This window comes from Chiloscyllium plagiosum, unplaced genomic scaffold, assembly GCF_037043375.1.
Source record: "Chiloscyllium plagiosum isolate Xiang-an unplaced genomic scaffold, Cpla_swu_hap1 HiC_scaffold_16, whole genome shotgun sequence".
In the NCBI taxonomy this organism is placed as follows: domain Eukaryota; kingdom Metazoa; phylum Chordata; class Chondrichthyes; order Orectolobiformes; family Hemiscylliidae; genus Chiloscyllium; species Chiloscyllium plagiosum.
The window spans coordinates 59,365,001-59,383,063 of record NW_028270154.1 but is presented as its reverse complement, the minus strand read 5'-3'; the positions used below and the strand labels follow the sequence as shown (position 1 = coordinate 59,383,063).

The window sequence follows — 18,063 nt, the reverse complement described above, 5'->3', positions numbered from 1 at the left end:
ATGATGAGTAATAATATATTTTTGGCAGCACAGACTTGATGGGCCAAAGGGCTGTACTATATGACTCTATGACAATGAATGTGCTGCTAATTGTTCAAAATGGTAACAAATTGTCTTTCATGCTACACCACATTTTTTGTTACAATGTCTTAATAATGAGGCAAAATGGCAGTAAGGAAAGAAAAAAGGAAACAAATCCCTGTACCACTACCTCAAAGTACATCTTGTTTGATATTACCAAAGATTTGTAGGTTGAGAATTAACTTACTTAATCACATGATTTCTGTGATGTAGGCTGTGATTATACTTTTTAGATATTTAACAGCATTTATTGTAGTGTGGATTTTTGCTTTTTGGTCAGTTGGTTTTCTGCTTGAAGTTCATTTTTAACTTAATTATTTCTATAGCCATGGTGATATCTCGTAAAACAGTTTTTGAGGGCTAGTTTTAGGCAAAATGAGTTTTAGTGCACATTAATATGATTTTACAACTGAAAATGTTAACAAGCTAAGTTTCAAAGGTCAGGAGATATTTCTTTAAGCTTCATGGAAACACCCATTGCTTACAAAGGGAAAGAGATACTTTCTTTATGTTTTACTTTGAGTTATAGGGAATCCTATGAAATCCTTTAGTGAAGATGCTTGTATGGACCAGTGGTCCTGAGACATGAAGACCTAGAGAAACCTGATTACGATGGAACAAATACTTAGAGATGGCCCCAGACCAGAAGTGGTGGATTAAAACCCCGAAGAGGTTGCTTACATTTGAATATGTTCACATTAAGGTATATAATATCTCCAGGAAGAAGATGCAGTTCCAGTTTATAAATTAAAGTCACAAGTAACTCAAATCTATCGAAGTGTTATAGGACAGAGATCTTGGTGTGACTGCTATACAAGTAATGTTTACAGGTACTATACAAGGTGTTTTTGGAAGTTCCAGCAGTGTGTTTTGGATACTGTACAAGAGTGATTGATTTTGTTTTCAGTTTATAAAATAGGAATTAATAGGAACATTGGAACAGGGGTAGGCCATCTAGCCGCTTGAACCTGTTTCACATTCATTAAGTTCACGAGTGAATTATGGCCTAACTCCATATACAGAGGAACCTCGATTATCCGAACGAGATGGGCGGGCACTATTTCATTTGGATAATTAATTATTTGGTTAATTGATTCAATGCCTCTCCTCTGGGGGGTCAGAATTTTCTGTTAAGTCTGCTCCCTGTTCAGGAGACTGCAGCATAGCGTGTGCGAACTCCCACGCCCCCGCCCAACCCCAACCCCATCCAACACCACCCCCCGCCAACCCCCCAACCCGGTCCAACACCGCACCTCGCGCTCAGGCTGCCCTGCCCCCCCCCCCCGACCTCCGTGCGCCCCTTCCCCCGTCAGCTCCCCCCCGAACCCTGGGTAGCCAGAGTGGACACCAACAGTAAAACTGCTGCTGCCTTTGTGGGCTAAGTCTCCAAATAGCGCGCGCACACACACACACAACTTTTTTTACAGATTCCACCTTTGCCTTGTACAGGACAATGCTGGAGGGATTATCTAGGGAAGGGGGGTTTAGGGTTCACCCCTGTGTCTAACTCCAGGGAAAGTGTGGGGAGAGAGAGGGAGGGCGGGAGGTCAGTCATTTGGAGACGGTGCCTGGGCTCATATCAATGTCCAGGACTGTTCTCGGTAGCATTTCAGTGAGCCGAGATCATTTTTAATCATTGTTCAAAAAAGACGCGATCAGGGCTGAAACAGCTCCTTGATGTAATATTTCAATTGGGACCTCGAGATCTCCTTTGGATAATCCAATATTTGGATAATTGATATTCAGATAATCGAGATTCATCTGTATCTGCCTTTGGCCCACATTCGTTGCCTTTGTGAACAAAACTTTGCCTGTCTCGGACTTAAAATTAACAACGGATTCAGTTTGCAGTGCCATTTCTGGAAGAAACTTCCAAACTCCTACTACTGTTGTTTAAAAATCTTTTACTTTTTGTTATTTGCTTTATTTTATCCTCATTTCTGTTGCTACTAAACTTCTATTTTATTGCTAAAGCAAAATCTGTAGCATTGTATCTTATGTTTCAGTGAGAGAACATCATTAAAACCAAAACAAACATGATTTGTAATGCTACGTTTCAGCTCTTCCGAACAAGGGTCACTGAATTTGAAACGTCAAGTCTGATTTCTCCCCACAGATGCTGCCAGACCTGCAGTTTTTGTTCTTGTTTCAGTTTGGGTTCTGAATTGTTCAGTGATGATATCAGTTGAGATCATAACAAAACCAACACTGAATGGATATCATCCTTGATTGAGAAACAGACAATGATGATTAGGATATTTGTGGCAAAACTTATTGAGTTTTTTATTTGAAGATGTGATTAATGCAGTGCATGAGGATTGTATATGGCCGTGTAGAAGATATTTCTAAAGTCTCTCTCTCTCTCCCCATTTCCTGCTGGGGAGACACTGCAGCCTCTCCGACTCAATATTGAGTTCAGTAACTTTAGAGACTGATTGCATCCTTTCAAGCTTTTTTTTAAACCCACCCCTCTTCTGGTCCTGTTAAGACATTAATTGCTTTTAGCACAGTCACCCAATCCAGGTACTCCTCAGCCTATTATCACGTTCTATGGGTTGCTTTCATTTTCTCTCAACTCTTATTATCTCTCATTCAGATTTTCTTCTATTCTGGCCTGCCATTCAACATCTCCTTGTTTACCTATGCCCTTCATATCTCTCTGGGCTACTCCTATCTGCTCACCTCCTTCCTCATCCCCCTAAGATTAGTTCATCTGAGAACTTTTCTGACACCCTGTAATTACCAGATGGACACCTATGGCTCACAGCAATGTGGCATTTAAGAGAATGAACCCCTGCAGTCATTCCCAATTCATAATTTTAAGTAACATTTTCCTTAAAGAGCTACAATAAAAAGAAAATCCATGCTTTTTAACAGACACTTACCTCCAGCACTCTCCCACTGATATATCTGTCACAAGTCTCACACTTAATGCCAAACTGTGAATGGTAATCGGTCTCACAATAAGGAACACCATCCCTTAGAAATAGAGAAAGAAAATTGATACTTAACAACTTATACTGAGCTACTCATCATACAGCCTTTTGCCTCTGGAAAACATCTAAATTTCTGATTTTCTTCATTTTCAATGCTTTACTGTTATTCTCAAACTGTGATTCAGTCACTGTATACTTCTATAAATGTCTTTGCTCTTACACTGTAACAGCAGAACAATTGTAATGCAGTTTTCTATTACAGAAACCTGATAACACCAAAATTTGATGATTATTTTAAAGCTGTAAAGGATCAAAGATGTTCAATGCACAAGTTGCATAATGTGAAGCGACATGAGTTCAGGACATTTAATCTTCCTGCCCGTTTATAGACACCAAGCTTCTCATGCTATTTATTTTTCCAATACCAAACATCAGAGGTAATGTTGCTAGCTGTAGTATATAAACATAATGTGGTGCTGGATCACATTTTTAAAAGCATGATTTAACTTGATTAACTCGCCCTTTAACATCTCTCCTGGTGGTTTTATCTTGTGGCTTAAATGTTGGAGATTCAATGCCACTTGGAGATGAACAGCTCCCCTGCTTTCAAAAGGTTATTTGTGCTGAAGAATACATCTGTTCATGTTTGGGTGGACATTTACTAATGAAATACAAATGAAGGGAACATGATCTTTGCTGCATTTTCTGTCAATTGCATTGCAGAAACCAGGTATACCTGTCTACTCCCAACATCAATATTCAGAAGGTTGTGGAGCATTGAGTGAAGATGCCTTGAAAGAGGGACCTGTGCAAGTGCTTGAATGTTTATGAAATAACTGCACAGAAGCCAGTATCCTGTCACCAAGTCACCCTTTATTTACTTGTCACCAGTCAGCTTGGAGTCAGTCGCCTGAACTGAGGAGATTCTAATCTCCTGGTTATATTTTTTTTGTAGAAATAGAGGTAAGGCTCACCCAGCCAGAAAAGAGTTGAGTCAACAACACAGTCCAACAGGTGGAGCTTCCTCCTCCATAGTACACTGGCTGTGGCTGGTTAGCCAGCTTGGAGTCAGTCGCCTCAACTGAGGAGATTCTAATCTTCTGGTTATATTGGTCAGCCAGGCTTTCCCGTTTGGGGTTGTTAACCTTGGCCAATCAACAACCTTGTAGTCGATGAGGTCAACCTATATCCAATTACTACATCCCTCTCCCGCCAAGTCCAGCGATGGAGGCCTGGTCTTTCGCTTGTAGCTTTGATTCAGACTCTGACATGGAACGCACATAACCAGACCAGAGACTGCCACTTGTGTCCAGAGCAGCTCAGGAGAGTCTCTTCCTCTTCTTCCGGTGGTAACGCTATCAAGGCTGCATCGAACTCAGACCTTCAGCTTGATGTGAAACAGAGGGAAGAACGCATGGTTTCTGACAGTCTTTTTGGCTGTTCTGATGGGCCAGGTATGTTTTGCTCCTGCCCAGTTTGCGAGGTAACAGCTTTCAGGTGATCCATGTTTGTTCAGGACTGCATCAGCCACCAGAACTTTGTAAGTCATGGGACCTGACTTTGTGTTAACTTGCCCTCGTAACCAAACAGGATCATTTCTATGGTTCCAGCACCAAACTTCATCCCCTGAATTAAATTGTTTATCTCGTTTAGAGAAGGCATGTGGTTTGCATTGGCGTTCATGCTGCCATTTCACCCTGCAACCCCAGGTCAAGGAATATCAGGTTTAACCTGTTGCAGAGTCTTCTCCCCATCAGCAACTCTGTTGGAGCTATCTCTGTTGTTGCATTTGGGGTGATCCTATAATTGAACAGGAACCGGGACAGTTTGATATCAATTGACACTATAGGTTGCTTCTTTAAGCCTGCCTTCAACATTTGAACTGCTCTTTCTGCTAGACCATTGGACAATGGATAGTATGGAGCTGTTCCTATGTGCCGAATGCCATTTGATTTCAGGAAATATTCAAATTCCCTAATGGAAACTGACATCCCATTGTCCGTGACCAATACTTCCAGGAGTCCATGTATTGCAAACAAGGCGAGCAGCTTCTCAATTATCATCCCTGAGTTTGCTGAACAAACTTTATGTACATCCAACCACTTTGAATGGTTGCCCAGAATGCCCAGGAACATTAAGTCCATGAAAAGACTGGCATAGTTGACATGCAACTGAGTGCAGGGCCTTCCTGGCCATACCCACGAACGTGGGGACACTGCTAGTGGCTATTTTTATCCTTGTTGGCACTCTGGGTACTACCCCACCAATGCAGCTATGTTGGTATCTAACCCCAGCCACCAGACATAGCTTCTTGCTAGCATCTTCATCTTGGAAACCTCTGTGTGACCCTGGTGGAGTTAAGTCAGTATCTGGTGGTGACCTTTACTTGGGGAAATCACCCTTGCTCCCCGTAGTAATATGTTGTCCTCTACAGTGATCTGGTCTCTCTGGGTCCAGAAATGTTTCAATCCTGGTTGCGATAGCTCTCTGTTTTCCCCCATTACCACCAGCTTCTTAGTTTCATTAGGACGGGAGGTTTTTGTGTCCGCTGTTGGATATTGTCTGTGATGACTGAAGGGTTTCCAGGAAGTTTACAACTAAATCGGACTCTTCCAAGAGAGGCACCACTGATGTGGTATCTACCAGAAGGAGGCAGCTCAAGGCATCCACATTAGCCACTTGATTTCCTGGATGGTGTTCTAACTTGTACTTGGAAGTGCTGAGAATAATGGCCCATCGCTGAATTCTATTGGAAGCTATGGGTGCAACCTTGTCTTCCTTCAGTAGTTCTGAGCAGGAGTTTGTGATCTGTTACTATGACAAATTCCTATCCATAAAGGTACTGGTAGAACTTTCTCACACCAAAGAAGACTGCTCAGCCTTCCTTCTCTATCTGGGCATCATCATACGCTACTGGGCATTGCTCTCCTTTGGGCCATCCAGTGAGCCAACACTACCCCAATACCAAACGGGGAGGCATCACATGTCAGCACTACTTCTCACTTCAGATCGTAGTGGGCCAACACCTTAGATGACGATAGCTGCTTTTTCACTTTCTTAAGGGCTACTTCTTGGCTATATGACCATTTCCAAGAATGACCCTTTTTCTATAGCAGGTGTAAGGGTGCAAAGATGTAGGCCAGGTTAGATATGAATTTTCCATTATAATTCACTCACCCAAGGAAAGACCGCAGCTCCGGTACAGACGTGGGAAATGGATGGGTATTAATTGTAGCATACTTCTTGCTCTCCTTAACCAGTCTCAATTGCAGGCAAGCGTGGCTCATGTCCAGCTTCGTAAAGGATAGCTCCCCCCCTCCAACTTTGCATAGAAGTCCTGTGAGGGATTGGGTATTTATCCAGCTGTGACAAGCGGTTTATTGTTTGTTTAAAATCCCGACACGGTGAACTGAGCCATCAGGCCTCATAATCAGTATGATTGGTATTGCCCATTCTGCAAACTGTACTGGTTTGATGGTTCCTTTGCTCTCCACTCTCCTGATCTCTGCCTCTACTTTTGCCCACAAGGCAAATGGCATCAGGCAGGCCTTGCAAAATCTTGGAATTGTGCTCTGGTTAACATGTAAAGTGGATTTGGCCCCTTTGCTAGTCCCAAGCCTCCACCTGAAATACTCCTGGCTATTTCACTAGGACTTCACCTACGCAGCCATTTTCTAACTGAAACATGTTGAGCCAATCTAGGCGAATCTTTCTAAACCAATTCTGCCTCAATAGGTCTGGGTTCAAGCCTTTTACTACCATCAATGGTAACTGAACAACCATTTCTCATAGGAGATGGGAACTGAAGCAGGACCCTTAATCTGCAATGTGTGTTCTCAGTCTGGCTGAGGTCTTGTGCAAATTTAAGGGTTGGAGTCACAGCGAATCTTGTTAAAGATAGATTCTGTAACCACAGATAGAGCTGTACTGGTATCGAACTCCATGGGGACTGGGTGACCATTTAACCAAACCATTAATTTTCCTCAGTTCTGATTTGGATATCATTAAAGGGGACTTTCCAGGGTATCCATTCTCCTACAAGTTTTCTTACTTAAACCAGGCCTTGTAGGACTCATTTCCTGTCTCAAGTCCGCATACCGGCAGCAACTATAGGCTGATAAGGCCCAGATCTTGAGGAATGTTTTAGCTCGGCTTTGTCATGGGGTTCTGCTGTGGGCTGGCCTAGGGTCCCTATGCTCAGGATATAACTTGCATCACGCTGCGCAATTGCCTCCACTCAAGTGGTGTTCTACAAGGGGGAGAGTTACATGGACACTTTGTTTCAGGAGACAGTCACACCTGGTTGAATAAGTAATTCAAATTAAATCAGTGATCAGGGACAACAGGGTGAGATTGCAAGTGAAGCAGGTAGGGGGATCCTGAGTTCAGGAACAGAGGAGTCTCAGCTCTTGACCTTGTCCAACAGGTATGAGATGCTTGCTCCCTGTGTGGATGAGCAAAAGGTCTGTGGGGAGGATGAACCAGTTGACCATGCACCATAGTGCAGAAGGCCGTTCAAGAGGGGGGAGCAAAGAGATGGTTATGGGAGATTCTATAATTACGGGGACAGATAATATCCTTTGCAAGCCAGATTGGGAGTCCCGCATGGTGTGTTGCCTTTCCAGTGCCAGGTGCAGGGCATTTTTGATCAGCTTGAAAGGATATTGGTGTGAGAGGGGGAGGATCCAGTTGTTGTGGTCCACATTGGAACTAACATCATAGGCAATGTTAAGATGGAGGACCTGTTTGGGGATTATCAAGCAGTAGGAACAAAATTAAGGAAAAGGTCTTCAAGGGTCATAATCTCCAGATTACTACCCGAGCCATGTACACATTGGCTTAGGGATAAGAAAATTAGGGAAGTAAACACGTGGCCAAGGGAGTGATGTGGGAAAGAGGGATTCCATTTCATGGAGCATTGGCATCAGTTTTGGAATGGTTGGGGGGAGGGGGGGGGGGGGAGGGATCTGTACTGATGGGACAGTTTCCACCTGAACCGATCTGGAACCAGTGTACTAGTGAAAAGGATAAATAGGGTGGTCACTAGGACTTTAAACTAGTGAGTCGGGGAAAGGGAAAAGGAAAACGACTGGGAGTATGATAGTAAATAAAAAGGTAAGCAGCAGGTTAGCATTTGTGCAGGAGGGTTTAAATTCAAGACAGAGTATGAAAGAAGCAAAAAAGAAGGATAACTCAGGAGATATTATTAGAGATGCTGGAAATCATGACAGTAAGAAAGATAGCATAAGGACACTTAAGCTGAATGCTCGTAGCATTCATAACAAAGTTGATGAGTTAACGGCACAAGTCATCATGAATGAATATGATTTAGTAGCCATTAGGGAGACATGATTACAGGATGGCCATAACTGTGAGTTAAATATCCAGGGGTACCAGACTATTTGGAAGGACAGACAGAAAGGTAAGGATGGTGTAGCACTGATATTCAAGGACGACATCAGGGTGCTGCTGAGAGATGAATGTAGAATAAGGTTGAACCCATTTGGGTGGAAATTAGAAATTCTAAGAAGCAAATGTCATTTATAGATATAGTCTATTCGCCACCAAATAATAACATCAAAGAAATAACTATTGCCTGTAAAATGGAACGGCAATTATCATGAGGGATTTTAATCGATTGGTTGAATCAGCTCAGTCAGTGTAGCATTGAGGAGGTGTTCATTGAGTGTATCCATGATAGTTTTCTTGAACAGCATGTAATGGAACCAAAGAGGGAGCAAGCTATCCTTGATCTGGCCCTGTGTAATGAGACAGGAATAATTAATGACCTCATAGTCAGGGATCCTCTTGGAAGGAGCGATCACAGTATGGTTGAACTTTGAATACAGATGAAGAGTGTGAAGATAAAATCCAATACCAGGTACTGTGCTTAAACATGGGAGACTACAATAGAATGAGGGAGGACTTGGCTAAAGTAGACTGGAAACAATGATTTTATAGTGGGACAGTTGACGAGCAGTGGAGGACTTTCAAAGCAATTATTCAATGTCCTCAGCAAATGTATATTCCAATGAAAAGGAAGTACTGTATGAAAAGGGGTAATCTGCCATGTGTGTCTAAGGAAATAAGGGAGGCTATCAAATTGAAAGAGAAGACATACAAAGTGGCCAAAAATAGCATGAAACTAGAAGACTAGGAAAACTTTAAAGATCAACAGAAAGCCACAAAAAGAGCTATAAAGAAAAGTTAGATAGAACATGAGAAAAAACTACCACAGAATATAAAGACAGATTGCAACAGTTTCTCTAAATATATAAAATGAAATATAGTGGCTAAAGTAAACATTGGTCCTTTAGAGGATAAGAAGGGGTATTTAGTTATGGGATATGATGAATGGGCGAGGCATTGATCAGGTATTTTGTATTGGTCTTCATAGTGGAGGATACTAATATCATGCCAGTAATTGATGAAGAGAAGGTAGGTGGCAACCTGGAAACATCATTATTATGGAAGAGTTTAGTGTTGGATGAGCTAATGGAGCTACGGATTGATAAGTCTCCTAACCCTGATGGAATGCATCACAGGGTATTAAAAGAGAAATGGCAGGAGAAATAGCAAGTGCACTGGTGGTAATTTTCCAAAATTTGCTGGATTCTGGGACAGCAAATGTGACGCCACTATTTAAAAAGAGTGGTAAACAAAAGATGGAGGAATTATAGACTGGTTAGCTTAAACTCTATAGTGGGGAAGGTGCTCGAGTCTATTAACAAGGAAGGAATAGCAAGGCATCTTGATATAAATTATCAAATTGGACAAACACAGCATGGATTCATGAAGGGCAGGTCATGCTTAATGAATCTTTTGGAATTCTATGAAGACATTATGAGCAAGGTGGACAATGGGGACCCAGTGGATGTGGTGTACCTAGATTTCCAAAAGGCCTTGGACAAGGTGCCGCACAAGAGGATCAAGATGCATGGCATGACGGGTAGAGGATTGGTTGACTGACTGGAAGCAAAGAGTGGGGATAAATGAGTGCTATTCTGGCTGGCAAACAGTGACTAATGGTGTGCCTCAGGGATCGGTGCTGGGACCGCAATTATGCACAATTTATATAGATGATTTGGAGTTGGGGACCACGGTGTAGTGTGTCAAATTTTGCAGATGAAGCTAAGATGAGTGGCAAAGCAAAGTGTGCAGAGTACTGTGAAACTTTGCAGAGGAACATAGATACTTTGAGTGAGTGGGCAAAGGTCTATCAGATGGAATAAAATGTTCATAAATGGGAGGTCATCGATTTTGGTCGGAGTAACAGTAAAAAGGATCATTACTTGAATGGTAAAAAGTTTCAGCATGCTGCTATGCAGAGGGGCCTGGGTGTCCTTGTGCATGAATCACAGAAGGTTGGTCTGCAGGTATAACAAGTAATTAGGAAGGCAAATGGAATTTTGTTCTTCGTTGCTAAAGGGATTGAGTTTAAAAGCAGAGAGATTATGTTGCAGCTGTACAGGGTGCTGGTGAGGCCACATATGAAGTATTGCATGCAATTTTGGTCTCCTTACTTGAGAGAAGATGTACTGGCACTGGAGGAGGTGCAGAGGAGGTTCACTAGTTGATTCTGGAGTTGAGGAGGTTGGCTTATGAGGAGAAACTGAGTAGACTGGGATTATATTCATTGGAATTCAGAAGAATGATGGGGCATCCTACAGAAACATTTACCATTATGAAGAGAATAGATGACATAGAAGTAGGGAGGATGTTTCCACTGGCAGTGAAACTGGGACAAGAGGGCATAGCCTCAAGATTAGAGGGAGCAGATACAAGACTGAATTGAGAAGGAACTGTTTCACCCACAGGGTTGTAAATCTTTGGAATTCCTTGCCCAGTGAACTAGTTGACACTACTTCAGTAAACATTTTTAAAGCTAAGATGGATTTTTTTTTAACAATAAAGGAATTAAGGGTTACGGTGAGAGCGTGGTTAAGTGGATCTGAGTCCACGAAAAGATCAGCCATGATCGTATTGAATGGTGGAGCAGGCTCGAAGGGCCAGATGGCCTACTCCTGCTCCAAGTTATGATGTAAGCTCAGTCAGACAGGTGAGTGAGTCCACGTCCATCGGGAAGCCCTGTAGCTCCCATGCTCCACTTGCCGCATTTTCTAATGACCATGCCAGTTATAGTGACTGTTTGAAGTCCAGTTCGACTTCAGCGAGTAGGCACTTCTGCATGGTAACATTATTAATCCTACATATCAAGCAGTCGCTCAGCATTTCATTCAGTGTTAACCCAAAATCACAAGCCTCTGCCAGCCGTCTCAACCTCATCAAAAATCCTGATATGGATTCCCCTGGTTCTCTAACAGCCGAATAAAACTGATAGCATCTTAGATTTAGAGGAGGTTTGGGGTCGTAATATTCCTTAACCAACCCTGTCAACTCTTGGAAAGTTTTAGTGTCTGCTGCCTTGGAGCAAGCTAAGTTCTTAATAACTGAAAAAGCAAGTGGGCAGAAGGATTACTTGTTGTTTTTCATCTGCCCCAATGTCATTTGCACAGAAAAGAAAATCACATTCTTTCCACATACTGGGCCCAGTCTTTGGCAGCAGGGTCAAATGAGTCAAGTTTCCCAAACAAAGGCTTGCTGCCAGAAATGCTTACCACAACTGCAAGATGACTGTTGCAAGTGAATGTTTTTCAGGCACATCCTGTTTTCTCCCTTTGCATTTGAGATAACTGCACAGAAGCCAGTATCCTGTCACCAAGTCAATCTTTATTTACTTGTGCACTAGCTGTAGCCAACCAGCTCAGAGCCAATCTCCTGAATTGAGGAGAGTCCAATCTCTTGTTTTTTTCGGTCAGCCAGGGCTTTCCTGATTTGCTCAGGTAAGTAACCCCAATTAAAGACCTTGTAGTCAATGAAGTCAACCTGGTTCCAATCACTAAAACATAACAGGCAGATTTTCTTAAATTTTTCTCAGAACGTTAAAAGTGAGCATATCAGCCACATTTACCTGACAACCTTGCCTCAATGTAACATTCTTGCCACTGAGTCAGAAGATTTTGGATTCAAACCCCAAGCTCCAGCAGTACTCTATTGTCAAAATGTAATGTTTCGGGTGAATTGTTAAGCAGAAGTCAGCATCAAGTGAACATAAAATCCCATGATACTAGTTGAAGAAAAGCAAAGAAAGTCTCCTGACAACACTTTTTTTTTCACTGACATTACTAAAGTTAGTTACTAATTTTTGAGGAACCTTATGCACAAATTAGCAACTGCTTTCACCACAATACAACACTGACCACAGTGTTTGAAAGACAGTATAATATCAAAAGTTCTTTAATTTTCTACATTACAGCAGTATGTATTCAATGTGTAGTTAATTGGCTATGAAAAGCTTTAAAATACTGTTGGTTGTGAAAAGAACCATGCAAGTTTGTTTTGTTATTTTGACCAGTGAATATTGCCTGCTATGTTGCAGGGATAGGTTAGTAATGACATTCATGTGAATAGCAAATTTCTTTAAAACATAGTGTCATGTAAACCAGTCTTCAATGTGCTGTGTCACTAAATAACAGGTTCACATCAGGACTGTGCCTTTTAGGGAGAGTACTGTGCACAACTTTCCAATGGAATATTGGAAACACAGACATAGTCATTCTTAATACTTGCAAAACTCCTTGTCACAATGTCAGGGGAAACATAAGGATAAATGGTTCGCATGAGAAGGAACAATTAAAGTGAAGATGAAGGGAATGAAGGAAAGAAATCAAAGGGCATGACCGTGTGGGTAAGAAAAAAGTGGTGGTCTGTTATTAGGGATTGATTTGCAATAATAAAATTAATGGTCTGAAATTCTTCTAACATTTTACATTTTTTTTAAATACACTGAACAAGAGGCACTAACAGCACAAGTACTAGGAAATGCAATAGTCAATATTTGTGTTGGACTGTAGATTGTTTGCATGGTCAGGTATGGAGGAAAGAATTCCTGACAATGATGGGTATTCAGTGACCACAGCTAAGTGATTACACTGTATGGATAAATAGATGATATGAGTACAGCCGCAATATCATCATGGTAAAATCATTTGTCAAGATTCATTGTAGCTGGCAGAGGAGAAAGCTGGGGATTATTATTTAACTGTCAGTGCCTGGGCAGTAATCATTGGTTCTACAGTGGGAAGTTGATCTGCTCTGTCCCAGGCCCAGGAGCAAAGGGTTAAAGTCACTCCATTGTTTACATACAAATAACAGGAACTTGGGTGAAAAGGCAGAGAACTGAACTCTACAATGAATCAGTTTCTTTAGGAAAGAAAGAAGAAAATCCAAGCAAGATTCAATGCTGTACCAACAAATTATGAGCTCACTGAAGTTAGAGCTGAAAATGTGTTGCTGGAAAAGCACAGCAGGTCGGGCAGCATCCAAGGAACAGGAGAATCAGGAATTCCTGAAGAAAGGCTTATGCCCGAAACGTTGATTCTCCTGTTCCTTGGATGCTGCCTGACCTGCTGCGCTTTTCCAGCAACACATTTTCAGCTCTGATCTCCAGCATCTGCAGTCCTCACTTTCTCCTCACTGAAGTTAGGCAGAACATGTGAATTAAATATAAAGCAGTAACTATGTCAATCTTTCTGAATGGATGACATTTCAATAGTTAATGAATCTTAATCCATTTTCTCTTACATATACTGCATTTTTCAAGTACCATACATACTTGCTGATATATTCTCCTGTCAGCACAACACCACAAGACTGGCATTTGAAACAGCTCACATGCCATTGCTTCTCCAAGGCCAGCAATGATTGTCCATGTTTGATTTCATCCCCACAGCCAGCACACTCTGTAATAAAAATAGAATAGATAATCCACAAAGAATCTTCCAAAATACTGTAATTACAACTCACTTCAAATGACTGGTAGAGAAATGATTGTTGTATTTCAGAGTGATACACAAAACTATGTCTTTATTTAAAACTATAGCAATCTGAGCTCATGTCAAGTTCTGTCAAGTTAACAGAATTATCACATTCATAAATATTTAATTTTATTCTACATAATTACACTTCACTTTACACTAATTAAATACATTTCTGAATAAGTTTAATTTATCATTTCAGAATTTCGTTGTCATGTTTATGTTACAAACCTTACTTGCATTCTAACCCATTTATCAATGGATTATGCCTCTTCCAAGTTCAAATTCAGTTCAGGCAATATTACTTTGTGGGCAATGTGAATAAGCAGCCCATATTATACTCTGTCTGATTTATTTTCCATTGACTGTATATTATACAGCACATAGCCTCCATCATTTTACAGACATTATGCATAAATTACAAAAGTAGGGAAGCCTCACTAAAACTTTACAAGGCACTAGTTAGACCACACTTGGAATACTGTAGTTTTGGTCCCTTTAACTGAGGGAAAAAATGACATTGGAAGCAGTCTAAAGAAGGTTGACTAAACTGATCTAAGTTATGGAGTATATGCCTGATGAGAAGAGGTTCAATGGATTGTGCCCTTATTAACTGGAGTTTCAAAGTGTGAGACATGACCTTACTGAAACATACAAGACCTTTCCCCTTGTGGGATAGGCTAGGATTCCTTAATCTCAGAGTAAGGAATCATCTATTTAAGTCAGAGATGAGGAGAATTTCTTCACTCAGTGTATATTCAATCTGCTGAATTCTTTACCTCAGAGGGCTGTTGAGGCTGGGCATTCAAGGTTGAAATAGACAGATTTTTAATCAGGAGTTGAATGGTGGAGCAGTTTTGATGATCTGAATGGTCTATATCTGCTCCTATGTCTTGTGATCTTATGTTTAACATTCATTATTTGATTTCAACCAACATATGTCATCAATTTTGATGAGAGATTTTTTTTAGGAAGGTACGTATATATTCTTCTACATTTCAACCAGGTGAAAATTGTTTACCCGAGAATAGTTTCAGTCCAGCTGTCAGGTTACCTGATTTGTTTCCCAGTAGATAAATTTATTCAATCTAGTCTAGGATGTACATCGAAAGACTCATACCTGACAGAGAAGGCATAAGTCTATATTTTTCAATGCAGGCAATAGAAAGTTGAAAGATGTGGCCCCAAAGTGTCTAATTATACAGCTAGACACTAGTTGTTTCTTGCTCTGTACCTGCTTTTGCATAAGCTTTATAGTGTGCTATGTTATGCTAAAACTCCAGCTCTTGATACATTGGGGTCAGTCAACAGCAATACCAAATAAACTTTTCAGGTCTATTAAGTTGGGTCACCATCTCCTCTGTAACTTCATCAGAGATGTGATGGAAACTCTACATGTAATTAGAAAGGGAAGGGTTTCCTCCACATTTCTGGCAAACGTTACAGCAGTTGATGGGAAACAGCTTGAGAAAATTCATAGCCATTACTATAGACAGCTGCCAGGAGCATTAAAATGGCTTTAAATCAAGTTGCTTAAAGATGACTTTGACAATAGAGAATCCTTGCAAATAAATGTTCAACATAAAAACTAAAGATTTTCTAGCCAAATATTTTTCAATCTAACGGAATATTTACAGACTTAAACATGTTCATGGAGGGGTCCTGGAGGGTATGTAAAACATCAAGAGTTTAATACATGCTGTAACTTTTGTAGTCAGGTTTTTTCATGCCACAGCTAAAACAAGTTTGATGTAAATGCTGAAGCATCACTGCATCCCCAGTCATCTTAGGGCTGGGTTACCAAGTTAACCTCTGGCTTCTTTTAACTTTCACAAAGTTTTTTTTCAACGATCTGCTCAATTTCCTCCAAACTCACCTCCAACATAAATGGTGAGGAGTTCAATAGTTTGCTTGTCACTAAAATCAAGATAATCTGATCAGCTATCACTGGCATGCCCTTCTTTTCCATCAGTTAAATTCTTCTAATTCTCACTCCTAATTCTAAGTTTGCATCCTTCTCCAGTTTCTGTCATACCTTCTCTATGCTCATCTTGTCCATGAGACCCATCTCCTGTCTCTTCAATTTTATTCCTACGAAATTACTGACCACAGAGCGTTCCTTCCTGACCCCCATGTTAACTGATATTGTAAGTGGCTCTCTCTTCAGGTGCTGTTTCTCTCTGCCTTACATCTGCAATCCACTCTCCTCAGAAAATAACCCTTGTATCCTTGCAAGCTATCACCCTAATCCCAAACTCTTCCTTTTCCAAAGTTCTTGAATGTGCTATTGCCTCAGAAAACTAGTTCCAATCAGATTTCAGCCTCTGCCATTGTACTGAAATAACTTTTTTCAAAGTCACACATGGTATCCAATGCAAATATGTTAAAGTTAAACTTTCCACATCCTCATTCTTCTTGACCTCTCTGCTGCATCCGGGATACCTCTCACATAGTTTCATTCTTATCTAACTAATAACAGTCTCCCTTTTGCGTTCCTACACCTCTGGTGTCCACCAGTGATCCATTTGTTCTTGGCCCCTTCTTAGTCCTTATCCAAAGCTGCCCATTGACAACAGCATTTTAAGGCATTGTGTTAGTTTCCACATGAATGCTGATGCCACCTAGCTCTCAGCTACTCCACTGCTGTGAAATTATCAAACTGTCTATCTAACATCCACTACTGGATGAGCAAGAATTTATTTCAATCAAGTATTGGGAAAGTGGAAGCCATTGTTTTCAACACCTCCTCCAAGCCTCTGATGTCCAAAAACAGATTACTCTCCCTAACAGCAGTTAAGTTAGTCTGTTCACTGCCTTAGCATCACATTTGATTTAGAAGTGAGCTTCTGACTTTGTATTTGCACCATCTCAAAGTCCATCTATTTCCCCTCTGTAACTTTGTTCAACTTCTTCCCAGCCTCAGCTCATTTGCTGCTGAAACATTCATTCATGACTTTGTTATCATCCAGACTCAAATACAACCATACTCCTAACTGGTGACCCACATTCAACGTGTTGCTAACAAGTTAGCCAAAACTCAGCTACCAGTATCTTATCTTAACTCACAGCAAGTCCCATTCCTCTATCATACCTGCACTCACTGATTGCACCAAATTCCAGTGAGACAATCTTATTGATTTTTGAATTCTTATCATGGTTTTAAAATTCTTCCTTTTTTTTTGTCATGTTTGTTATAATCTCCTTCAGTTCTATAATTTTCCACGATATGTGCCTCTAGTTCTGGCCTCTTGAACATATCTGATTTTTATCACTCCAACACTGGTGCTGTGCCTTCAGTTATCTTGCAACAAGTTTGGAATATTTTCTCAATACTTCTCTGCTTCCTCACCTCACTTTACGATTTAAGGAATAAATGTATGTTTTTGTTCATGGTTTTGATCTTTCGACCTAATACCTCCTTATGTGTTTGGTGTCCTACTTTGTCTTATAATGTAGCTGTGAAGTGTCTTGGGATATTTCATTTTGTTTAAGTAATCATACGAATCTAAGTTGTTGTTAAGCTAATTCACTTTTTTAAAGTTGAACACAAACCCTTTGTTGTAAGTTTAATGGAGCTTTATAACCGTGGATGGGAATTATTAGTATTGGTCATAATCAGCAAGTTACATATTTATCATCTACAATCTATCTTGGACAGATGAACTGATCCTTAGCATTTAATTCTGTTAAACTCCCTTGGTGTTGATAATGTCCTGTCAGTTATAGTACAAAAGGAAATAACTTTAAAACTGAAGCCAAATTTTGGTTGTTATCTTCTAACACCAATTGTCTGCTGTTTACAGTGATTAGATTTTTCCACAACACCTTTTGATTAACTTTATAACACATCTGGTCAGCCAGCATCCGAGGAGCAGGAAAGTCGATGTTTCAAGCATAAGCTCTTCATCAGGAATGTAGGAGGGTGGGCCGAAGGGGGCCGAGAGATAAGTGGAAGAGGGGTGGCGCTGGGGGGAAGGCAGCTGGGAATGTGATAGGTAGATGACGATGGGAGATCATGGTGATAGGTCTGAGCGGAGGTTGGAGCGAATGGATGGGAAGGAAGATGGACAGATAGGACAGTTCAAGAGGGCGGTGCCGAATTGGAGGGTTAGATCTGGGATAAGGTGGGGGGAGGGGAGATGACGAAACTGATTAAATCAACATTGATC

General features: G+C 40.9%; 1 protein-coding gene across 4 annotated transcripts in view; it reads right to left on the bottom strand.

Moving 5' to 3' along the window:
- Positions 1 to 18,063, bottom strand: part of ablim3 (actin binding LIM protein family, member 3) — a 351,872-nt gene that overhangs the window by 137,663 nt on the left and 196,146 nt on the right. For all 4 annotated transcript variants that reach the window (XM_043703814.2, XM_087995438.1, XM_087995439.1 and 1 more), the window contains exons 5-6: positions 13,693 to 13,819; positions 2,967 to 3,060 (exon numbers count right to left, since the gene is read on the bottom strand). In XM_043703814.2, the coding sequence (XP_043559749.1) occupies positions 2,967 to 3,060; positions 13,693 to 13,819 (221 nt within the window). The remainder of the gene's footprint in view (positions 1 to 2,966; positions 3,061 to 13,692; positions 13,820 to 18,063) is intronic.